At 43.6% G+C, this 26,159-nt stretch overlaps 1 protein-coding gene across 50 annotated transcripts in view; it reads right to left on the reverse strand.

Annotated features, from left to right (window-relative positions):
* Window positions 1-26,159, reverse strand: part of C2cd5 (C2 calcium-dependent domain containing 5) — an 86,099-nt gene that overhangs the window by 10,743 nt on the left and 49,197 nt on the right. For 37 of the 50 annotated variants that reach the window (XM_087658349.1, XM_087658347.1, XM_087658344.1 and 34 more), the window contains 12 exon segments: window positions 24,402-24,516; window positions 20,899-20,994; window positions 17,514-17,705; window positions 15,430-15,616; window positions 12,873-13,037; window positions 10,385-10,525; window positions 7,004-7,067; window positions 6,696-6,757; window positions 6,396-6,494; window positions 5,734-5,823; window positions 5,297-5,384; window positions 5,098-5,184 (listed from right to left, as the gene is read on the reverse strand). In XM_087658349.1, the coding sequence (XP_087514475.1) occupies window positions 5,098-5,184; window positions 5,297-5,384; window positions 5,734-5,823; window positions 6,396-6,494; window positions 6,696-6,757; window positions 7,004-7,067; window positions 10,385-10,525; window positions 12,873-13,037; window positions 15,430-15,616; window positions 17,514-17,705; window positions 20,899-20,994; window positions 24,402-24,516 (1,386 nt within the window). 50 annotated transcript variants of the gene reach the window in all.

Below are 26,159 nucleotides of genomic sequence, written 5' to 3' on the forward strand. Positions count from 1 at the left end.
TCCCACAAATAATATTCTCATGTAGTCCAAAGTCTTTAATTTTTATTATTTTCCCATTTAAACATTCAAAGTTTTAAGTTACTATAATCACAACTGAGTTTCACACTCTCTCTGGCATTTTTATCAACATAAATGACTGAATATACCATATATCTATAAAAGTGGCTTAATGACTAAGTCAGTGCTCAATCTAAAGACTGATATAAGCCTACTTAGCTGTGGCTGAACTGATCAGTTGCCATAGGAACTGTAAATCATTAACATAAAGACAGAAACAGCAGCTTCAATGTGAATAGTTTATAATGGAAAATCAAAAGTAAGGCATCAGTAATGTATAGATTTGGTAATACACAATGCACTCCCACACGAATCATATATACACATCTTCAACTGAAGACAAACAGCCCACACTACGCTCTCCATCTTTAGTTCCCTAGCGACCACATTCTGCAGTGGCTTCTGGGCATCTATTCTTCTTAGGACCATGCTAGACCGCTTCTCTCGAGAGCCTGCTACAGGCCAGGCTTTCTCCTTGCTGCGCACTCTGCCTCTGCAGCGTCTCACTGACCTCGAGCTGCCCTGAAGACAGAGGGAAGGAGAGCCTCCCCACCTCTGCTTCTCCGCTGACTAGGCCCCTCCCTTCCAGCCCATCTCTTGGATGAGCTGCTGACACTGAGACCCACCTTTAGATTTGTTTCATTCCTTCATTCGTTTGTCTGTTTGTTTGTTTATTTGTTTGTTTTGGAGAGAAGGTCTCACACTTACAAGTTCTGGGATTACACCTCGTATGCCTCTCTCTCTCTCTCTCTCTCTCTCTCTCTCTCTCTCTCTCTCTCTCTCTCTCTCGTTTCTCATTCTCCTCATTCCCTACCCGATAGCATCCCTCCCCTGCCAGCACTTTGGCCATCCAACTACATGAAAACTATTCACAAATTCTTTTTATTGCTGTCACCATTTTGATCATAACATCAAAATATACAATTTGTAAAGGGCAGACAGCAGATGCCTATGAGACTGGTACTATATAAAGGTATTTGTAGTAGTATAAAGAGCTACTATATATAGTTAAGGATTCAGAAACATTCTTCGTTTGTTGGAGACTAAAAGCTAATGTTGGCCGATTTTCATGCTGACCCCTGTAGTCATGGCTACCAGGCCACAGCACCTGCCACTAAGCAGGAAGGACTGAGCGAGCGAGCGCCAAGCAGCACAGAGACAGGAACGGGGAAACTGAAAGGTCCTGGTCCATCTTTTAACCAATAAAAACTACGTCATCCTATTAAACTTTCTGATAGTATCAAACAGTGAAGAGCTAAATAAAACCATCACTCTATAATAGATTAGATTTATAACATATTTGAGATATGTTTAAAGTAGTATGTGGTTTATAGTTGTTCAAGTCACCATAACTTATAGAACAACTTTAGTTGTTCAAGCTCACCATAACTAATATTCAAAATTTATACCTCCAGATTTTAAAGCAGTGTTAACCTTTTAGATACATTAATGCAGAAAATTATTGTGCTCATCTGCATCCTATGAGAAAATTTTCAGTTAAAATTTTTAGCCCAAATATCTTCACTTACACTATATTTTATATCTTCCTTTTTATATGCATCATTTAAAAAGTATATTAAAACAACAACAACAGAAAAAAGTCAGAAGCATGGATACTGATGAGGTTGAACCATTATGAAAGTGGTGTAAAACATGGGCCACCCATGCCTTCTTACAGCACAGCCTAGGAAAAGCCTAGGAAACACTTCATGGTGAGACCACATCATGTATGCTCTTCCTAAGACTTATCTAGAAATCCTGACGGCCTTTGAGAAATGACTGAAACCAACACCTTTTAATATTTCACAGCAAACAAATCACAGTAACTATCTAAATGACACGGAGTCAACCAGAAATCGGAGACAAACTAATAAACACGTTACCTTGAAAAACAAAACTGAACAATGCACCATGAGAGGGAGAACTGGACATGGAGGCCCTGACTTACTCTGTATGGTGGATTAGGACAGATCTGTGGAATGAACGCAGTACATGACGTTTACCCTTGTTGCTAACAATCAGTCAATCAACCAATCAATCAATAACAACAAAAGGTTAATCCTAAGCAAAGCACAATTGTTAATAAACACATGCTTGGCTCTTCAGATTATTCTCCTTGTCAACATAATGGGAATTAAACAGGTAGCAAATCATTCCTTTTGTATTTTGTTTGTTTGTTTGTTTGTTTTTTTGAGAACATGACTGTTAATTAGAAGTCAATGTTTATAGAACTTTTTAAAAGAAGCAATTCTGCCTGCTCAGCCGGCCACCTCAGCAAAGCCACAGAAGGGAGACCCTCTGCATTCCTCCCAACTCTCCTGCCTTCCTCTCCCAGACTCCTCTTCACTGCTAAATGTAGATTTTCACGCACTTTCTATTCTATCCAATGTCCAGTCCCATTACAAGAGCGGTGCTCTAATCTTCAAACCTTTCCCACCCACCTTATCCTCAAACCTTCTGAATTACCTTAAAATAACTTTACAGACATAGTTAACTCGTGTTCTCCTGAAAGGATGAGAGGAAGTACAGACAATATATGCATGCGACACAAACCAGAACTTACACAACTACTCGAGAGACACAGAGACACTGCTCACTGTTGGTTTTCATGGTCCAGGCAAGCAGTTTCTGCATAGATCACTGGGTGGCCCACATTTTAGTATATTTTACCTATTAGTAGATATGACTGCTAATTCTGATTTTAGGACAGCAGTGCAGGTGGTGTGGTGTGACAATGTTTCTCCAACTCTGGAAACCCTTTCTTAAGTAAGATCTAGAGCCAACCCTGTGACCTACAGAGCTAACCTCCCACACTGAGGCTGCTAGGAAGGACTCTAGACCTTAGAGAGGAATCTGACGCGCTGCTTTACCTCACTGGAGCTCCTTGGAAAAACTGGTAATTATGGAAGCTCTCTGAACCTGGACATGAATTCAGTCTTTCATTTACTTTTTAAATAATACAAACATGTTAACAATCACAAACATAGAAACAAAAAATATTTTTAAAACTTAATCTAAAGGCTAAGAGGAAGGGTAAAACTTGAGACTGTAGGCGTGAGAAGCCGAGGCTGGCAGAGGTCTACCGTCAGCCATCTTGCTGGCAGAGGCTGGCAGAGGTCTACCATCAGCCATCTTGCTGGCACACCGGCTTTGTAACAGCATTGTCACCAGGCTTTCCTCAGTGCCCATCCGCCTCAGGCCCCTGATGCGCCCGACATCAGCAGTAAGCGCTTCAGGCAGCACAGACATAAGACATTCCAGCCAGATGTTTCCCCCTTGTTCTTCAGCTCACAAAATTCACAGTACCATTTCATAATGCTGACCACATAAGCAGTGGTTATAACTGGCTGCGACATTTTGGAAGCGTCACTATGGATACGGCAAACTTACAAGCTTCATGCTAATCCTCTGCAGAGTCCAGTTAGTAATGACAACATGGCTACAATCCAGCTAAAATGCACCCCAATTCCAAACACATATTCTTGCAAATTAGCAACAGATTAAACCCTTACTGACTAGGTTTAGGGGTGGTTTCTCACTGTAGAGGAAGGACAAATGATCCCTGAAGAGGTATATAAGGGGTATCTAAGGGACTCAAGGAAGCCTTTTGTAAGACTTACTTTTATTTTGTGTGTAGAGTGTTCTGCATGCATGTACGTCTGTTCAGAGTATGCGTTTCTGATAACCAAAGAGGCCAGGAGGGCATCAGGTCCCTGAGACTAACTATAGACGGTTGTGAGCTGCCGCAACTGTTGTGTGCACTGGGAACTAAAAGCCATCCCAATGGCAAGTGCAGTATAACCTCGGAGCCATTTCGGCAAGTCCCTCGAGAAGATTCTTAACAATAATATTCCTCTCTAGAAATTAATCGGAAGTCTGACCCCAGATTCCCTTGAATTGGATTTCCTCTTTATTCTTCCGAGAAAGTTAAGGAATGCTAAGATTTTCTGAACACGTTCTAGATGGGAGTGTAGTTGATGACACAAGAAAGATAAGCAAAGTTCCCAGTTCAGAATCCAAACATAGCTGTCTCTTCAAATCTATGGACTGTGAGATAAACATGTGTCCTACATGGACAGATAGACCATGCAATGACTGGTTTAGTGAACACACACACACACACACAACACACGTTCACACATACACACACACACAACACACATACACACACATAACACACACACACATACACACACACAACACACATACAAACACATACACACATACAAACACACACACATAACACACACACACAACACACACATAACACACACACATACACAGTCATTTTGTTTTACATATAATTTGTTACCAAATAAAAATATTCAGATAGCAACAATTTCAATTGTTATGAAATATAATGATTATAGTAACTAATTTGATGTTAACAAATGAATTATTTCTCAATTAAAACCTTTAGAAAACATATAAACTGCATTTAATGAATAGGTAATGTAATTAGACAGAACCGTTTTGAGAAGTCAAAAATTATACAAAACAAAGAGAGCAGTCCTCCCATGTTTTTAAGAATTTTCTCATTAAGTGGAGCTTATTTTGTATTTTAAAAGCTATCAGTATCTTATAAAACCATTGTCCTTCATTCCAGCCATCGTGTATAGGATAGAAGCATGGGCTGGGCAGTGCTGTCACACACCTTGAATCCCAGCACACGGGAGGCAGAGTTCAAGGCCAGCCTGGTCTAGACGGAGTTCTAGGACACACGGGGTTACCCAGAGAAACCCTGTCTTGGGGGAAGGGGGGAGAGACAGAAGCACATTCCTGTCAAATCTGTGCATCCCCCTGGAGATTTTATGAAAATCCAAATAAAAACCTCTACTAGAAAATAACTTACCAGATAAAACACCAAATACACTATATTTAAATATATACATGAGAAATTAAAAGTAAAAATTTTGTAGGGAACATAAGAAAAATGACCTTCACTGTTTACAGAGAAACTCTTTACCAACACACAATGGGGGGTGAAGGACAGACATCCGAGGAGAGCCTCCCAGCCTCCCAGCCTCACACAGGACCAACCTTTAGCTGCCGGGAAAGGATGAGAAGGCAGGGAGTCCGAGCAGAGCTCCAGCGGGAACTGCAGCCCATCTTCATTATCTGTGGAGGCTGAGGCAGCACAGCAGTTACTCACAACCGTCTTGGTCCAGCTTTAACCCTAGCCTGCCGCAAAGCTGTGACAGGCAGGTGTGAGCTCTACTTCCCAGAAGCCCAAGCTCACCTCTCTGCAGTGACTTCTCCACGAGGGTCTTTGTGGTCTGTAAGGCCTGGTGTTTGTCAAAACTTATAGCAACTGCTGTGACTGTAACCTACAATCAAACAACTGTGATGGGTAACGTAACCACCGATAAAATTCAATTCTTACAATTTTCTTTCAGCACCAAGGGACAACCTGTGTCACCTGACTAGGTCTCCCTTCCTGATTAAGACTCTCAATCAGAAGTCTACATAAATTCACACATGCAACATCTCCTCTGGTTCCCCTGCAGAGAACCAGCAATAAAACAAAAGAAATACACAGTCTGAGGCAAGCTAGTATATACCTTCAGATAGTCTGAGCTAAAACACTGTATGAAGTTACTGACTATGGTGACATTAAACTAAAGCAGATCATGAAGGGCCAGCAGCGTCTTCTGCGGTCAGCGGCACCTGCATTACCTGGATTAACTCGTCTTCAGGCAGAGACACTGTGAAGTTTACGTGGCAGAGGCAGCAGGGGGTCATGGACCGAAGTTTGAAATACAGGCTCTGCGGAAAGGAGAAGACGGTGACTCCACTCTTCCCCGCATGCTAACGGTGCACAGAGTTAACTGCCCAGAGACACCAACCACCAAAGGTGAGAACCATGCAGACAGCTAAACTGGCTTCTCATCTCTGAGAGTGCAGTGGCAGCGACTGTCTGTCGGGAAGGTTGGGTGTCTGTAGAATGTGACCATGTAAACACAGGGGACATGAAGTAAGAGGTGGGACTCTTGGAAGGCAAGGGACAGAGGAAGCCCAGTCACAGGTTATCACTGCAATTGGTCAACACAACTTTATCCAACCCACCACTCTGAGCCAAACACACACACACAATAAAGCTTTAAAGTTGTCAACAACTCGGGCTCTTGAAAACACCCGACAGATGACCACATTTGTATGAAAGCTGAGCTGCTAAGTTCAACCTTCTTTCCTTAGAAGAGCAACAGGAAGCCAGTGGCCCCGTGCGGCACAGGTGAGACTGACAGGCTCACAGACACAGCATACACCCAGCCACGTGAGGCACTAGGGACAAGGAAGCCCAGTCCAGTTCACGTGGGTTCTAAGCCGCAGGCCCCTACCTTGAGTAAGTTCTCACAGAGGCCGTTGAAGTTCTTATTGAGAGCTTGGTTAGTCAGGTTGAGGCTACTCAGTCTGACCACTCTTACTGACGTGAACATCTAGGTGCAGGAGAAAGAACAACATGACACCTTGTTATTTCTTTCCTAAAGTCTAAAAATTGACAGAACTGGCAAATAATGAATAACTAATGAGATTAAAAAGAAAAAAAGGGTTTGTAACTGCTATTGGGGGTCAAAAAGAATAGATATTTAAGTAAAACTTACGTATGTGGTATTTGCTTCAATCTGATAAAAATTTACCTGTATTTCTGATGTCCAATTATTTATGCCAGGCATAATTTCTGTATTACAACTATAAAAACCTGCCAAAACAAATTATGATTAAAATATGATAGCTTACTAATTTTGGTTTTTAGAAATAATATTTCTCAACTATAAAGTATAAATATAAAATTTTTATTACTTTTGACTACATACTGAGTTCAATGAAGCCTGAGATACCTGAGACCCCATTTCAAAAACAATAAATGACTAACTGTCTAAGAAGAAAGCCAGCCCTCTCACACCGACGCACACCTGCTTTATTGCAAAGCTGGCTCGCTGCGTACCTGAAGGAGGAGGAACATCAGTGAGGAGGGAGTGCACATCTTCCATGGCATCAGTGTCATCGATCTAGAAACAGAAAGACAAAACTACTGTGTAACCATCTACCCAAATACTGAAGTTGTCCCGATTCCGTAAAAGCTATTTTCATTCTCTGAAAAGCTCAAGCGTTAAGAACTAAGAAAATACAGAGCCATTTCCCCTGCTAATGCGTTTAACATGGGGGCTTGAACAGTGTCTCAGAGTTAAGAGTGTGTGCTGCTCTTCTGAGGACCAGAGTTTGGTTCCTGGCACCCAAACTGAGAGACTCACAACTCTGAAACTCCAGTCTCAGCGGACCCAATGCCCTGTGTGACAGTGGGAATAAGAACGGCCCCAGAGGATCATGGATCCAAGCACCTGATCTGCAGGTGGAAGAACTGTTTGGAAAGGGTTTGGAGGCACAGCCATGTTGGAGGAGGTGTGTCATTTGGGGTCGGCTCTGAAGTTTCCAAAGCTGGCTCCTTCTCTCTGCCTGCTCCTTACAGATAAGGACGAAAGCTCTAAGCTACTTCTCCATTACCACATCTACCTGCCTACTGTTGTGCTCCACCATGATGGTCATGGACTCTACCCCTCTGGAATCATAAGCCTCAATAAACTCTTTGTTTCTATAAGTTGCCTTGGTCATGGTGTCTCTTCATAGCAATAGAAAAGTAACTGAGATATCCTCTCTTGCTTCTGCAGACACCCCCACACATATGCTCATACACACACAGACACATGCATATAAACAAATAAAAATGTAAAAGCATCAGCAAATTTCCCCATAGTAACAACTTAAAATACTTCTAAGTAAAACCTTTTATACATTAAAGTATACTGACATTATTTTTATGCAGACATTTCAAAAACGTTTATGAAAATACTCTGCATATAATATAAACAAGCCTAAATAAAAACAGTATTCTTACAGCATCCCACGGCCACATTACCCCACACTTCAGCCTCGATACCCAGTCATGGCCACACCCAAGCCATGACTCCCCAAACACGACACAGAGTCACAGTGTTCCCCATCTCTCTCTTTTCTCAATAAGTCTGTCCCCTGCCCCCATCTTCTGGCCACAATGGAAATATTTTTTCCTTTGTGTGTCTGCCCAGCCAGGACCCCATCACCTGATATCATACACCAGATCAAACTTGAGGGGATGCTTAGCCACCTGAAGAGTTTGTTAAGACATTTCTAGGGCCCCAACTTGATGCTGCCTTGTCCTAGATTTGAAGTAGAGTCCTAACAACCCCATTCCTTACAAGCTCCAGAAAGCACTGGTGTTACCGCTGGCTGTGGTGACCTCACGGCCCAGAGCCAATCACCTGCTTGAACCACAGTGCTGCTCCACCGAGCTCCCTTTCCTCCCCCATCCTTAACCACAGAGCAATGGAAAACAAACCAGTTTGAGTTTTCTGCGAATGAAAACTCATCTTGGAGCCAGATGGGAAGTTCAGCAGTTAAGAGCACATATTGTTGTTACAGAGGATCTGGCTTTGGTTCCTAGCACCCATACTGGGCGGGTCATAACAAATGCCTATAATTCCAACAGCGGGGATCTGGATCTCTCTGGCCTCAGGGACAACCTGAATAAACTCATGAAGGTGCACACACATACACACATGCATAAAAATATGAGTAAATCTTTAAAAAAACAAACAGATAGAAAACCAAAAGGCCTTCTTGTCTCACTCAAGTGCTTGTCACATGGGTGTCTCCCTTATCACTTACCATGTTTCAGACTCTCCTCTCCCATCTCATTCCAACAATTCTATGACCAGCTTCCAGAGTCACTGCGTTCAAATCACCAGATTCTCCTCAGCAATGTGCCTGCATCATTCCTCTGTCTCTCCTAAGCTGCTCTCAGGGAGGAGTGAGGGACACTGACTGAGAACAGTGAGCTGCTGAGGACCACGCCACAGCCACTCTTCAGAAAAGGAGCTCCAGGGTCCCAAGTGTCAACAGACCTCATGCATGCAGCAAGAACACACTGCATTCAGGACTCAGTGAGAGCATTACGGAGTGCATACAGCAATGCTTGTCAATACAGTCATGAAAGTGAGGACAGTCACACTGTGCTAAAACAGTACGTCAAGCTGGGCCCTGTGCCACACAGCTATAATCCCTACTTGAACCACAATGTTCAAGATTGCTGAGTTTGAGGCCAGTTTGGTCTACAAAGAGGGTTCCAGGACAGCTACACAGAGAAACTCTGTCTTGAAAAGCCAACTAGGTAGGTAGGTAGGTAGGTAGGTAGGTAGGTAGGTAGGTAGGTAGGTAGATAAATAAGACAGACAGGCAGGCAGACAGACAGACAGACAGACAGACACATAGATAAAATAAAACCAGTACACTTTCTGGTTTGAAGTCATGCAGGCTTACAAAAACAACTCCAAGTGGAAAACCATTTCAGACTGAGTGTCTTTTCCCTTCGGGATTTCAGTTCCTTCAGCTCCCAGCGCTCTAGACTCTGATGTCTACACAGATATTAGAAGCTGTGCACGCCTACTCTTTAACTCCAGAAACTAAAATGCTCCAGAACCAAAATCTAGAGGTGAACTTTCTAATTGTTTTGTTTGGGAGCCAGCCTTGAACTCGCTCTACAGGGAAGGATACCTCCTCTGGAGGAGCAGGATCAGAGGCTTCAACAACTTGTCCAGCTCACATGGTGCTGAGGACCCTGAACAAGGCTTGTGAACGTTAGGTAAGCACTTTACCAAGCGAGCTACAGCCCCAGCCCCCAAATTTGGAATTTCTGGGCAATTCCGATTTTAGATTTTTGATGAGTATCATAGTTTGGGCTTCACTGTATTATGAAACACCATGGCAGCTCTTATAAAAGCAGACATTTAATTGGGGCTGGCTCACAGTTTCAGAGATGCAGTCCATTATCACGGTGGGAAGCATGACACTGCAGTGCTAGAGGAGCACAGGGTTCTACATTTTGATCCAAAAGCAGCCATGAGGAGACTCTTTCCCCAACTGGGCAGAGCTCAAGTAGAGAAACCTCAAAGCCAACCCCACAGAGACAACACTTCCCCCAACAAGGCTATCCTTCCTATTAGTGCCGCTCCCTATGGGCCAAGCATTCAAACACAATGTCTACAGAGGCCAAACCGATTCAAACCACAATGGGGGTTGCTCAACTCACATTTTAACTATTACTTTAACACACGTGGCCTCAGAGCTAGTTACAGTACCGCACCAGTTACCAAGCGCTGCTATGGTCAATACATTAAATTTCTACCACTTCCCTGATGGCTGTGACACAGCACAAGCTGTCACATCAGTTTAGAATCCAACTATAAACATTTGTCTTCTCAGACTTTTAGGACATTACTGCAATGAGTATTACCTCTAAAACAAAAGCATCTTTCTTCCCATGTGAGAGGTCTAACTCTGTAACTTCATCAGAACTTTCCGACTGCGATCTTAAGAGTCTTGAGCGCTGTCTGGGCTCTGGGATGGGTGATCCTATCATCTCTTCACACACCTCCTGAAAGAGACGTAATTCCAGACACTCAATTCTTCGCTTTGCTTTAAAGCCTTACTTATACTCACACGCAGCTTCCTGGTGAGAGAACTCACTGGAGTCTACAGTCTCGTCTTTTGGGTCACAGAAGATATGGATGTTTTCTTTTGTCTACAAAAGCAGGTTAACTGCCCAGGGTGTAACAAGGTCAAGGTGACATGTAGTGCACAGCCAGGGAGCATGGGGAACATGTACTCTACAGACTGTCCAGACGTGTGCCTGGGAAGCATCTGAAGTACCATTGGCTACAAAGATGCAAAGACCCTCCAGCAGGGGGCACTAGTCTTTCACAGCCCCTCTTCCCCAGCGCAGCCCTTCAAGGCTCATGATAGTTAAATGTGAAAATAAGAAGTGTGTGTATATGACAAGATAATACACACATATACAAATAAATGCATGTACAGGCTGTATAATTAATTCATCATGCTAAATAATCTTCGACAGCAACAAAGCTGATCTTCTATAGCAGTGTATGATGTCATACTGCACAGATGTGTGTTTTAAACAGTCAACCTGGGCCATGATGTGTGAGCACAACAGGCAGAGAGAGCCTGCTGCTGCTGCTGCTGCTGCTGCTGCTGCTGCTGCTGCTGCTGCTGCTGCTGCTGCTGCAAGAACTGCCTTTAAGGGTTATAATAGAGGTCTCCAAGACCGTGTGAAATGGTCACTGCTAGCATGTGCCTAAGAAAAGAGACCTCTTTTCAGAGCCACTGCACACATCCAAGAGGGGGTTCAGTACAATTAACAAAAAGTGAGAAACAGACGCAGCTCTGAGCTAGAAACTAAGTGAAGAAACCACGTAGGGCAAGCACATCTCTCTGCAAGTACACACATTCACATACACATTGTGCTGCTGCCTCCCTATAAATACATAATTAAAATAAAATAAAATGTATAGTTAATCTTTCTATATTGAAAGGTGGGCACAGACTGACTGCTGTACAAAATAAAAACCTGAAACTGTTATGGGCCAGTGGCCTAGCAGTCATCCTTGGCACTTTGTCAGACCATTTCTAAGATAAAGATAGTAATAAGTTTAATGTCTGAAGTAAAGGGAAGACATTGGAGCAAAGTCTGCACATGTTGGAATTCTTAAAATCACAACACACTTTCTCCTTCCTCAAAAACCTGACTTATATGAAAGGAAAAGCAGGTTTACTGGGAAAAGGAACTTAGTCTGCATTCTTACTAAGTACTGGTTTCCAAGGGGCTCTTAAGTCATCCCTCAGTGTCCATGGGGCGCTGCTTCCACAACCCCATGGATATCAAAATAGGTGGATGCCCCAGTTGCCCAAGATGACACAGACTCTGCACATAACTTACACACAATTTGCTCTGTGTGCCTTCTTTATTTATTCTGTAGCAAAAGAGATCAAATCTAGGGCCAAGCACATGCTACGACACTGTGCTGGGCTGAGCTACATGGCCAGACTTCCCTGTGTTTGTTAAGTCACCTCTACACTGCGTGAGGTGGAGCTGTGTGAACAGTTCTAGGCATGAAGATGCTCAGTAAGGATTTCTAGTGTTCAATCCTGGTCTCCCACAGGACCACCTTCCTTCACGGTGCCCTCCAGGCACGCAGTGCTGCTGATGGTCTGCCACACGCTGTCTTCCCATTATGACGGAGTCAGACTTCTGCATCATTACTTTCTCTTCTGCATTCAGCCAATCCCACACTGCCTCAAACCCATAACAATCCTGCCTCAGCTTCCCAACAGCTGAGATTCTAGATGTAAGTCAATACTCCAGCCAAAAAAGGGAGCATTTTAAACTACTTACATAGCCATTTTACAAGTATAGACTGAGAGGCTACTTACTGCTGGGGAGACCCTTCTAGAACAAGAAGAATGGCTGCAGTAGAGCTTTGGTTTACAGGCTGCGATGGGCAGGTGTGTAGTGTCCCATAAAGTCAAGCCCATGAACATGCGAGCATGTGCACACATACACACACACACAGACACGTGCACATGTGACCATGCACACACACAGACATATGCACAAGTGAACATGCACACACACACATACAGAAAAGACACATGCACATGTGAACATGCCCACACACAGACATATGCACATGTGAACATGCACACACACATACACACAGAGAGACACGTGCACATGTGAGAAGTTAAGACCTGGAAGGAGGCCTGCCCTGTGGACACTAGGTAAGGGAAGGCCTCCTCAAACAGGAGACATTTAAACAAGGACAGTAAGGAGTGAAGAGCACCCATGCTCAAAGGAAAACACCCTCCAAATACCCTCCACCCCGCCAGTAGCTGGTGCACTCCCTGTGCAGGCCTCAGGCACTCACCGGGGGGTTGATCTCATACAGTTCTTTGTTTTTTGCAATCGTGTCGTTTATTTTCTTCTGCATATGGGAGATGTGCTGCTCATAGGAGCCATCATTAGGGGTCTTCCCAGCAATCTGGATACCACCAGGCGTTGGTAAGGCTGCTAAGTAGACCCCTGTGGCCGACTTGTGAAAATAACAGGGATATAATCAGACAGAACACCAAACAGCAATGGCTTTACGTTTCCTGTCTAGAAATGTGCACTTTGCTCTGTACAAAACACACATGGCTAGGCCACGCCTGCAAGAACATTCAAAAGCTCTCTGCCAACAGGGTTGATGTGCTCTGGGGGTTCCTAAGTGATGGTGACAGCTCTGAAAGGGGACCTCTAACTACATGACAGCACAACCAGCTATAACTTCTAAAGCCATACCTCATACTTATACAAGAAGAAGAAAGAAAGAGAGTGAGAAAGAAAGAGAGAGAGAAAGAAGGGGGAGGGGAGGGTGAATTCTGAGAACTGTCCAGGAGAATGTGATCTCCCAGGCGAGCCTGAGCTTCAGTGTGACTTCCAGGCCTGCCTGGGCTAGAGGATAAAGCTGTCTCTTAGAATACATTAAATAAATAAAACTAACTTGAAACCAGAGATCCCTTAGCAAAAGGAAAATTGCTACAACAGCTTTGCCACCAATGAGTAGGCAGTCTGCCTATAGAAGGGCCACCGTGGCAAACAGCTGCGGTCAAGTACGGAAAGGACGTGGTGACAGAGGCAGGCTCAACTGTCCACCTCATTCACCCATCTTACTACATTGCTCCAACAATTTACGTGACACGCAGTGACAATTTCTCACTTTGCATCAGTCAGTAGACATTATCAGTATTGGAAAATTATGGGAAAGACAAAACAAGACAAAATGTGTGTGTGTGTGTGTGTGCGTGTGTGTGTGTGTGTGTAAGCTACAAGCAGAGCAAAATGAAAATGTAAAGAAACCTAAGCATAAAGGTGGTGTGGCAGCACATGCCTGTAATTCCAACTCTTAAGAGGATCAGAAATTCAAGACCAGCCTCAGCTACATAACAAGTTCAAGACCAGCCTGGCTACGTGAAACTCTGTCTCAAAAAGAGCAAACCCAGGGCTGGCAAAGTGGCACATAAAGGGACCCTCTGCAGAATCTGATGGCCTGAGTCCCATCTATGGACCTACATGGTGAAAGGGGAGAAGTGACTCCCACAGGCTGCCCTATGGTCCCAACATGTGCACCATAGTCTGTGCACCATGGTGCATTCATGTCTACAAATAAATGTGAAACACTAAGAGAAGAAGAAGAAGAAGCATTCGAGTGGCGCTATGGGAGCCAAGGGGAGGTGGCACTCAATATCTTGGATGCTTGCTTGTATATTTGATGTGAAACCCATCAACTGTCAAGTTTTTGACATTCTAAAATGACGTCTGCACAGTGGCTGAGACTGGCCCTTGGCAGCACTTCCAGAACTTCATAACAGAGCCACAACACAGCTCCTTATGTCAACAACTAAGACGCCCTAACAAGCCTTAGCATCAGCTAACTTTGCTAAGACACTGATGACACAGCAGCCTGGAGCTGCAGAACCAGATGGGTCTGGATTTGAAACCACTGTCAGCACATATGACCCCGTCTCTGGAATGACCCATGGCAGCACTGTCCTCTCCTCTTAAGTGACACCTAGCAAGGGACTCTCCTATCAGCTACCACAAAAGCTCTCCTTCAGAACGGAGATTTTGGCACACACAGTGCAGTGGCACAGATAATGGCAGGTGGCTGTAAGCGGCATCACCAGGGAGCATGAGAACATTGTCTGGAGCAGGCCTGAGGTCACATCAATGCCATAAACTATTCCACTCACCACAATCACAGAATTATCTCCTACATACAAAAACATAGAGCTGAGCATGGTGGTGCATACCTCCAGATCCAGTACTCAGCAGGCTGAGGCAGAAGGACCATGACCTCAAGGCATGCATTCATTAGGAAGAACCTTGCCTCAAAATCTAAAGAAGTTAAATAAAATTTACATACTTGGCCTAATAAAAAGAGGAAGTAAAACAGAAAACAAATTTGCATTTTAACTATAAATTTATAGAGAGAAAAAGACTAGAATGTCTATAGATTTTATAAATTAAGTATCTCTATATGTCATGAAAAGACGACATATGAAATACAATTTGAAATCTGCCAACACGTTGATGAAAATCCTATGACTGTCAATAGCCCAATAATAGAGTCCAAATCAGTGGTTTCAACTCAACAAACTAGGAATGATAGACAGATCCCTTAACACTATGTAAAAGTAAACCACGAGACTCCTTCCTAAAACTTCCAGCGGTTGAACGCTTCATGTCTGTAGCTAAATCTTCTACTTTTGTGTACTCAGTCCTTTGAGACAGGGTCTTGCTCTGTAGTCTAGGCAGGCCTTGCTCTCCTGATCATTGTCTCAGATCCTAGGTGTGGGCAAGGAGGATGCACGACCACATCTGGTTATCCTATCTCCTACATAACCCTCTGAATCCACACAACGCTCTCCAGCCTCTCTACTCACCGCTAAGCCCATCAGCATGTTCTCGCCCACCGTGATTTGAATTCTCAGTCCAAACAAAGCATTCATTCCTTTGAGTTTGAGCTTGTTCATCAGCTGGGTGTGTACTTCATATTCCATAAACGGCAAGAGATTACTGATAGCTGTGGCGTTGGCTTCTGCCTGTGCTTTCTTTTTTAACCGACATAACCTACGAAGGAGAATCACTCTGTAAGTGCACTGTATCCTTGGTACTGTCCTAGGAATGTCCAGATGGGGATGGTTTACTGGATGAGCTCTCATTAGGATGTGTGAGGTTGTGGGTCTGATCTTCAGCACCACTAAGAACAGACTCCCTAAAAGCACGCTTAGAAACACACTAGGCTCAAACAGATCTGTTACACTAGAACCTGTTGCTTTGCCCTTTCTGTCCCTAGGTGTTTCTTTACTAGACGTTCAAATAAGTAGAAATTAAAAACCTCAGAATCTCTAGAAATGCATTAGTTGGTCAGAATCACTACACAAATGAAAAATCTTAGGTTCCAGGGCTGGAGATGGTTCAGCAGTTAAGAGCACTGGCTGTTTTTCCAGAAACCAGAGTCCAAGTCACAGTACCCAGATGGCAGCTCACACTCATCTCTAACTCCAGTTCTAGGGGATCTGATGTCCTCTTTTGGTCACCAGTATGAACATGGTGTACACAATACATGCATGTAGGCAAAAGACCACACCCAGAGCTATAGGATGGGTGAAAGCAGAGAGAAATGTTAGCTCAAGTACACAAATTATCGGAACCCCTGTTATGCAAGTGAAGGCTTCCTGAGAGCACAGATCACCACAGCACGTGTGCAACAGAAAACACCTGCAGCTAAAATGTTTCCAACATAAAAATAAATACATTTCCAAACAAAAACAAATATTTATCATCAACAGACCATCGGAAAATACTCAAGGATATACTTCTGGGGAGGGGAGGCGATCCCAAATGGAAGCAGAGGACAGAAGAAGAAAAACACTAAATAGAATAAAGTGTATTTCAGAACAAAACTCAATATAACTTTGGAATTAATCTGATGTGTAAAAGAGGATAAAATAAACAATTCACAGACAGGACATGAACAGGCAAGAGGTGCTATTGACATACAAAGACATGATTCGGGGGCTGTCGATACAACTGGAGCGATAGGAGACCTCTACTGCTCATCATATTAGGGTGTGGAGCAGAGGCCTGCAGCTCTGAAGCTCAGGAACAGGATTTTACACTAGATTTAGAAATAGGAGACTCGCAGGCACTTCAACTCCAGCAGATCTGACGCTCGCATCAAACACACATGCAGGAGGAACACCAGTGCAGGTTAAGACAATACACAACAACTCAGCTGGAAGGTGGTGGCAGTCGCCTTCAATCCCAGTACTCCAGAGGCAAAGGCAAGAGGATCTCTGTGAGTTCAAGGCCAGCCTGGTCTATAGAACAAGATCCAGGGCAGCCGAGACTACACAGAGAAATTGTGTCTCGAAAACAAAAACAAAAACAGACTCTGTGTGACACTGAATCAAAGGAGTCTCAGGAGAAAAGGACCACGCATGTCACTACTGCTGAAGTTTCAAGGTGCAGACAGAAACACCTGAGGGGTCAGGACACCCGAGGGTCAGGAAGCCTGGCGGCTATTGGTGAACTGGACACTTGAAGCTCTCTGCTGCACTGTCGCACTCCCAGTGCCCTATTCCAGTGGTGACAGCTGAGTTTTGCATGAGGGAAGCACTGTACTTTAAAAGAAAACAAACACAGACTCAAAACCTCCCCTATTCCAGCATTTGAGAGGTCTCTAAAGCAGCTGCTATTTAGCCATACTCCAAACTAGTAAACAAACCCCCCCGTAACAAACACATCTCCAGCAGAACTGAAATGATAGAAGGTTCTGTAGTACAAACTTGAGTGATACAGAGAGTGCTTTTCTGTCAGCTGTGGATGGTAAATACAAGATTCAAGCAGAGTTGCCCAGTCGGTTCAGGATCAAACATGTAAGAAATAATGTATATCGTTCAAGTTTATGTCTCCATACCTCATGTTTTTTCAAGGACACCATATTCAGTTGTCACAAACATACCTTGCCTGAATAAGACAGCCTTTTCCAACAACCACTGCATCTGTGGGCAGATCTATAGTTGTAAAGAGAACGTCAGGGACTTTTTGTCTCCTGCAGTTGTAGCAGTGGGTGAGGTGAGCTGGGAACGGCATGTTCAGTTCATCGTATGGTATATGGCAGAACCCGCAGCCTGCGGGCAAATTCTCCTCAATCCTACAGAAATACATTTTAAAAGTAAGAAGGCACTCTATTCAGGGTCCAATACCTATTCACCCTCAAAAAAAAAAAAAAAAAAAAAAAAAAAAGAGCAAACAAAAGTCATAGGTACTTCTAAAATACTTAGGACATTTCACAGATGCAACCCTAATTAAATTCAGGATTCTGTCCCCCAAAAAGCCATAAAGCAGAAGGGGGACCTGTGAGGGAGAAGTGTTTCAGTGGGAGCGAGAGGGTGAAGAGACAGTACTGGAGGGCAAAGTGACCAACATACAGAAAACACATGTGTGGAATCACCAAAGACTAAAAAGGAACTGGAAGAAAGTTGTAACACAAGGAAAAAAAAAAACCCAGTAAGTTAGAACAAGGTATCCATTGAAAGTCCTAATTTCTAGTAACAACATTCCTGAAGGGCCAAAAGAGCTACTTCATAAGACATGCACATTACAAATAAACCAACATGAGCACCAATGACCGCCCACTCAGTGCAAGCTGAGACTTGCAGTTCAACAGTGTGAATCCACACTGGTTACCTAAGCTACCACAGCATCATCAATAAAACTGGAGTGACTAGCAACGTCTGTCTCATGGTGCTTTTGTTGTTGTTTTTGAAGATTAAGAAAACTACGACTAAATCTGCCCACCTTGCAGCAAACGTAATGTCTGCCTGACAGATGCAAACGCAAGTCCCTTTAGCCTGTGTCAGCCTGGAGTACACAGCAGCTTGTGAGCCACTGCAAACTGACCTCCTGCTTAATTTCCATTATCTAACCTCAGGAGGGTGGAACCATTGTTCACTAAGCACTCTGCACAGGCCTGAGTGTCTACAGCAACACCATGAGGTCTAAAACTCAGAGCAGTAAAATTTATCAAAGTATCTGAAACACAAGGAGGCCACGAAGAACTTTCTCTGAATACTGAGAGTAAGGGAATCATTTTGCTTTCTACTCTCTTATATTCTCCAAATTCTTTCTAGTAACCACTGAAAATCCCATGGGAGTGAGGGGGAACTGGCAGAGTAGTCGGCAGGTAAAGGTGGTTGCCACCAAGTGTGATCACCTGGCTTGATCACTTGAGTTTGATCCCAGAATCCACATGGTGGAAAGAAAGAGATCACTCCTAAAAGTTGTCCTCTAACTTCCTCTAACTTCCACCCACATGATGTGTGGCATGTGTGCAACTACAACCTTACACACACACACACACACACACACACACACACACACACACACACACACACACACACACACACACACACTTGGAAAAATTACTAAATTAGGTTCCTAAGATACTGGGGATGTTGTAGGTCAGTGGTAAAGCACTTGCCCAACATAAACAGATTCTTAAATTCAACCACCAGTAATCTTCTATCTTATACAAGAATGCAGTCAGATTGGGGTTCAGGTACGGCTGACTAAAGCCTGCCCAGCAAGCATAGGTTCTAGTTCACCCTCAGCCAAGGAGTTACACTGTGCACTGGGGAAATCCCTCAGTAGAGTCCAATTCCTCCCCAATGCCTCCTATTTTGAAGGCTCAAGAATAAGGAATGAACAATGTCCATTTGAATATTCTCAAAAGAATAAAACAACAAGGCCTCAAGGCCTTCTTCAGCAACACTAGACTATCACTCGATATCATATCCTCTTGCAAAATTACACTTAATTGGAATACAGGGAATTTTTATACTTCCTTCCTTAATTTATATAATTTAGTTACTTTTAGTTAGCATGGTAGATGCTAGTTAATAATTCTAATAGATTTAAATATACTCATTTACATACACATCGGATAGCCTCATCTGTTCATTGGAAACATTTTACATTTATAAAAGCTAACACTTTAAAGGTTTAAAGAAGCCAACAATGAAGTAGGTTAACATAGGCTGACTTTACCTAATATTTCACTTTCCATTCCACATGCTTAAAGCCATTCTTCACAGAAGCTCTGAGCAGTTTAGTACAATACACTAAGTGCTTTGACTGTTTTGTGAAATGGGAATTTATGAGAATAACATTCTGCTGAGGGGATGAGACCGTCTTATATATCAGACAGTGCGCAAACACTGCCCTAAACCTAGGCAGGAGACACAAGCTAAGCTGGCAGCAAAGGCAGAGGCAAGAGCTGCTGCAAACTCAGACTTGAAAGAGACAAATTAACAATGATGACAAACCCCACCGATGTACATGAGATAAAACCAAATCCTAATTTAAAAAAGAATAGAAAACTATGTGTGCCTAAGATGAAGGGTCGAAGCTGGTGTGAAGGAGTGAATTGTATCAGACAGGAACACTGAGGGTGTAATCTGAGAGTAAAAGAAATGAGGTCAATTTTATGACAGTGCTAAAAGGGAAAGGCATATCTGACATTCTCCAGCTGTTGGTCGTGCCTAAGCCCGCATGTGTGTTAGTCATGCCTGAGCCCGCATGTGTGTTAGTCATGCCTGAGCCCGCATGTGTGTTAGTCATGCCTGAGCCCGCATGTGTGTTAGTCATGCATGAGCCTGCATGTGTGTTGGTCATGCATGAGCCTGCATGTGTGTTGGTCATGCATGAGCCTGCATGTGTGTTTGTTAGTCATGCCTGAGCCTGCATGTGTGTTAGTCATGCCTGAGCCTGCATGTGTTAGTCATGCCTGAGCCTGCATGTGTGTTGGTCATGCCTGAGCCTGCATGTGTGTTAGTCATGCATGAGCCTGCATGTGTGTTTGTTAGTCATGCCTGAGCCTGCATGTGTGTTAGTCATGCATGTGCCTGCATGTGTGTTAGTCATGCCTGAGCCTGCAGGTGTGTTAGTCATGCCTGAGTCTGCATGAGTGTTAGTTATGCATGAGCCTTCATGTATGTTAGTCATGCATGACCCTGCATGTGTGTTAGTCATGCATGAGCCTTCATGTGTGTTAGTCATGCATGAGCCTTCATGTGTGTAGGACAGGACCCTGCACAGCAGTTAGCACAGGTCAGCTGACAGGAAGCAGCCATGTACCTGGTACTGCTGGGACAATAGCCCACTATCAGCCAATCCTACAGAAAACTACCTGACTCTGAGACTGTAAAACACCAGGCTCCTAGGAAGCGCAAGGCCCTGGGTTCGGTCCCCAGCTCCGAAAAAAAGAACCAAAAAAAACAAAACAAAAAAAAAAAAAAAAAAAAAACACCAGGCTCTCCCCCCTCAGAAAAGCAAGCCAGGACAACCTTTGTTCCAAGCAGCCCTCCACAGTGCCTTCCTGGAGAAACCGAGGGCTCAGTACAGCTGCTGTGCCAGACGCTGATAAAATACAGACTTCTTCACTAGAAAAACAAAACAACACACAACAACAAAACAGGTTAGCATCCCAACAATAAACCTTCTGGAAACACTAAATATCAGGAGTGATAAACTGAAGCCCTGTGTGTTCTGTCCTGTGTGTTCATCAGTGCGCAAACACTGTCCCTAAACCTAGGCGGGAGACACAAGCTAAGCAGGCATCAAATGCAAAGGCAAGAGCTGCTGCAAATGAGGACCTGAAAGAGAGAAATTAATAGTAATAGCTTCCTGAAATGTTAAATAGTTCAAACTATAAATCTAGTAAAAAGCTACCAAACTATTACTCTAAATATCTATAAAGCCTTATAAAAATTATTCTATAAGCACAACTATGTAAGGAATCTAGAGTGCTACAGCATAATCTGAATCAGAATTAGACATATCTAAAATCGTACCAAAACATACTAAACAAAACTTAAAATGTATCAGTGTGTGAGTGTGTGTGAGTGAGTGTGTGTGAGTGTGTATGTGTGTGAGTGTGTGTGTGAGTGAGTGTGCGTGAGTGTGTATGTGTGTGTGAGTGTGAGTGTGTATGTTTGTGTATGTGTGTGTATGTGTGAGTGTGTGTGAGTGTGTGTGAGTGTGAGTGTGTATGTGTGTATGTGTGTGAGTGTGTGTGTATGTGTGTGAGTGTGTGTGAGTGTGTGACTGTGTATGTGTGACTGTGTATGTGTGTGTGCATGTGTGAGTGTGTGACTGTGTATGTGTGTGTGCATGTGTGAGTGTGTATGTGTGTGTATGTGTGTGAGTGTGTGTATGTGTGTGTATGTGTGTGAGTGTGTGTGTGTGAGTGTGTGTGTATGTGTGTGTATGAGTGTGTATGTGTGTATGTGTGTTGAGTGTATGTGTGTGAGTGTGTGTGTGTGAGTGTGTGTGTGAGTGTGTGAAGGCAACAGGAGTTAGGCGGTTGCTGCATCTGCTGAACCTTGCCCACAGCACCTGAGACACTGGGACAGTACGGATGAGGAGAGAGCAGGGAGAACCAGGGAGTTAAGTGGACAGAAGCCAGAGTGAGACAAGATCAGTCATGTGACATCTGAGCACAGGTCAGGTTCAAGGCAGATGGGCTGTGAGCACCTGAGGGACAACCAGAGTTCAATGCAGCAGTAAGTGTGCTTCAAAAACTCCATCAGTAGCACTAGGAAGGACAGGTTGGAACAGGAAAAAAATTATCGAAGATGAGATTTGAATGCAAGCATGTTTTGAGAGCAGTAGCTTCTGGCATATGAATCCAGACTGAAGTAAATTCGAAGGACTTAGAGGCCTTGTGCCAGTGATACAGCCTTAAATTCACGGGCTTCTTCCGGCACACGTTCACGCGCGCATGCGCTCTCCAGTTGCATACAAGCCTCTTCTCTGCACTGCTGCCATTCACATCACTCTCCATGCTGGAACTCGCACATCAGTCCATTACCGCACTTCTGAACGACAATCTACTCACACTCCATTTCCACTAGCACCCCATCCTACTTCAGACTTCTGGTCCTCTGGGATCCTGAGGCATGCTAGAGTATCTCAACAGAAAGACCTCATAGACTCATTGTTTTCCCACACAGTATTAATTTCATGGCAAGAACCACGTCTGACACATCAAATCCTTCAGACAGAAAAGCATCTGGCACAAGGCAGGGCTACTTACCAGAGAATGAGGCAGAGCAGTTGTTAGTAAGGTGCTAACTAGGTGCTAACTAGGCGATGCTTAACAAGAGAGGACAGGTGAGCATGGGAGCTGGAGAGATAATGGTTCAGTAGCTAAGAGCGCAAGGTTTGTTCTTGCAGAGGACCCAGGTTTGAGTCCCAGGACTCTCATGGTGGTGGACAACCATCCATAATTCCAATTCCAGGCCACCTAAAGTCACACATGTGGTATACATGCATGCATGCAGTTAAATCATGCCTCTACATAAAGTAAAAAAAAAAAAAAACAAACAACCTAAAACAAAACAAAAAATCTACTTATTCTATGTTACTAGAATGGTTCAAATATATGGTCTGGAACAATAAAATCACAGAACAATAAATGGCCAAGCTCAGTAACACTCATATTTACTGTATGTTAATGACCTTTCTCTGACAGTAAGGACCAGCAGATGAGCAGAGAATTGGGCAGTAAGAACTATGCAATACACAGTGGAGAGGTAAGACAGCACAGGGTCTAATGGCCTCTGAATGATAGCAATTTTCAGCTTTCTAGAAGGGTTTGGAGATTGGGTTCCAGGAAGATAAAATAACAAAAACCGAAGAAAAAGATATGGGGCTGGAGAGACAGGTCAGAAGTTCAGAGCACTGACTGCTCTTCCAAAAGACCTGAGTTCAATTTCCAGTTCCCACATGGCAGCTTACAACTGTCTGTAACTCCTGTTCCGGGAGATCCAACACCCTCACAGACATAGAGGCATGCAAACCACCAATGCACATAAAATAAATAAATCACAATTTTAAAAAGAGAAAAATATATATGCCTAAGATAATAGGGCCAAAACTGGTATAAAGGAGCAAACCATATTGGTAGAAAAACAGGTTGTATGTGATCTAAAAGTAAAATCTCATAGCTTCAAATTTTTTAAATGGTTTCAATAGATCAACGAGTCCAAAACACACTCAAAAGTCATGTGGTAATAGAGGACTTGATAACAGGAAGGCCTGACCCAGTGGCTACGAGGACGACAGCAGATAAGGGGCCGTGGCAGAAGGATGACTGGAGTGAGAAACTTGCAAAGAGCACAACTTTGGGCACATAGAGATGGCTCAGATGAAAGGTAGGAGGAACAAACCAAAACTATGGAAGGTTCTCCCTAACTTAGAGAGGAATATTTTGTTAGCAAAAAAAGTAGTTCTTATAAATGTAGTAAGTACAGTGGTGCTGTGCCTGTGTGTGCCTGCGTGCGTGCGGCCGTGGTTTCTTTCTTTTTTCTTTCTTTAATACAGGGTCTATGTAGCTCTTGGCTATCCTAGAATTCACTATGTTGACCAGGCTGGCCTTGAACTCAGAGAAAGCTCTGCCTCCCAAGAGTTGGGATTAAGGATGGTTGAGGACAAACATTAGAGACACTTGGCAGTTCATTTATAAACACCTAGCACTCCATTCACATGTCCTACTGAAGGAAGGCTACAAGCCAAGGACTAGTAACTGGGCATGCTGGCTGTGATACACTCGCATTACCCCTCAAGCCCGTCGTGCAGTTTGTGCAAATCATCATTTTAACAGATAAACTGAGGCTCTCACGTTTATAGAAATCAAGTGAGCAGAAGGCATCTTGAACTTGATCTGATTTGCTCAACCCACTTGAGCTTCCCACTGTGCCTCTCTTCCAGGATTTAAATTGTATTTCTCCCAACTCACACAAGCCAAACCACAATGTCAAGTCAAGAAATCCAAGTTGTCATTTACCAGATGCTTGTTGACTCACTGTAGCCCACGACAGCATGGCAGCCTAAGGCTTTAGCATGTGACTTTATCTCTTGTCTGATTTCTGCCCACCACGCATCTCGTGTTTCTGGTTCATCTGAAAAATAAAGTTTGAGTCAGCTGACTCTCAACAGCACGGTACACATTAGCCTGAAGGTCTGCAGTAAGCCTGACCCTGGGAGCTGAAGCGCTCCCCACACACTGCCCGTTGATTAGAGTGCCGGTTTCACACAGGAATCAAGACTGAGGGCCGAACCTGACTGGGAGACCACCCTGCTCTACTGCCTTTGTATCTTCATGGGAAGTGCAGTGCAGATTCTAGTGTGAGGGCTTAGATTTTAGTCACTATCATTTAAAACGGAAACCTCAACTTTCCACATTCCAATCTGCCTTATTTGTTTGACTAATTTGGGGGACAGGACTCATGAGGCTGAGGATGGCCGCGACTGACCCTCTGCTTGCAGTTCTGAATGCGTTCACTGTAGCGTGAGGTGTGCACCACGCTCTGCTCCGAGTCTCAACAGACAGAACACGCTGTGTCTCACCTCACTGAGTGAGCACGCTTATGTGTCCTATCCATAAATTTAATTTAAATTCTGATTTTGTATTCTGTCACCTATCTTTATAATCTACTACATTCTGAGTTCTTCCAAGGTAAAGATTTATCAATCTTTATAAATGGTATTAAAAACCTTTTTTTGTCATGCTTTAATAAAGATGTAAGTCCTAGGGCAGAATAACAGGGTATAAAAGGACTAGCCAATCAAAAAAGGGGGGGAGGAAAGGGGCAGAAAAAGAAAAAATACATTTAAAGGATTAACACAAATAACTTGGTTAATATAGAAGGGTAAATTTCAAACACAAAATTATTAACTCCATACATGGCCTGTAACTTCAAAGGACGGCTTATGGGCATGGTAACCCATGCCTGAAGTCCTGGGTAAGTAGAAAACTGGCCCGTGAGTTTTTAAACATAGCCTGGTCATCAACCAACTTGAGTTCCTGTCTCACCATAGCAAAGACTGTGTAGGGACAAGAGATGAGCTAGGTGGCCCAGCAGCATGTAGAGGCAATGGGCTCATCCCGGTGTGTGGTCATAATAATGCTCAGATTGCAGACCTGTACTGTGTCACAAGGAACTCTAGCATCCTTGAAAGAGGGCAGTGCAAATGGAGCAGTGGCCATGCACTTCTTAATCACCTGTACCTAGCCAGTGAGCAACCGAGGCAAGGGAGACTTAACTCTTCACGGGCAAAGGTGTTAGAACCAAGACTGGTCTGTTACTTGCTTCTTTTTGTGGTTTGTGCAGGTTTGGGAGGCCTCTGAATGCTTACCTCTAGAGTCAATGCTAAGCTCTTACTGTACATTTTCCACACAAAAGGCTCTAGCACAGAAAACCAGCAAATACGCCTTTCTCTTTTCACACAGCAGTTATATCGGATTCTCGGCATAGCTTTTCAGAATCAATGAAGTAGCAGTATCTCACTAGTAAAGGAGTGAGAGAGCAAGCAAGGAAAGCTTAAGATGCTCATTAGAGCTCACATTCCTGTGATGGGCGTCTCCTCGGCAAGGAGGAGGTGACAAGGGGAAATGAGGAGGTAAATGTCAGCCAGCTCTTGAGTAAGTCTGGGGTTGGAGGAAGAACTACCCTAAAATATGTTCCTTCAGAGGAGAAGAAAGAAGCATAGGCTGGAGAAAACTGAGGAAAGAGGAAAGCACAAGATAAAGAGGAAAGAGAAA

The sequence above is a fragment of the Rattus norvegicus genome, chromosome 4, assembly GCF_021556685.1.
Source record: "Rattus norvegicus strain SHRSP/BbbUtx chromosome 4, alternate assembly SHRSP_T2T, whole genome shotgun sequence".
Taxonomy (NCBI): Eukaryota; Metazoa; Chordata; class Mammalia; order Rodentia; family Muridae; genus Rattus; species Rattus norvegicus.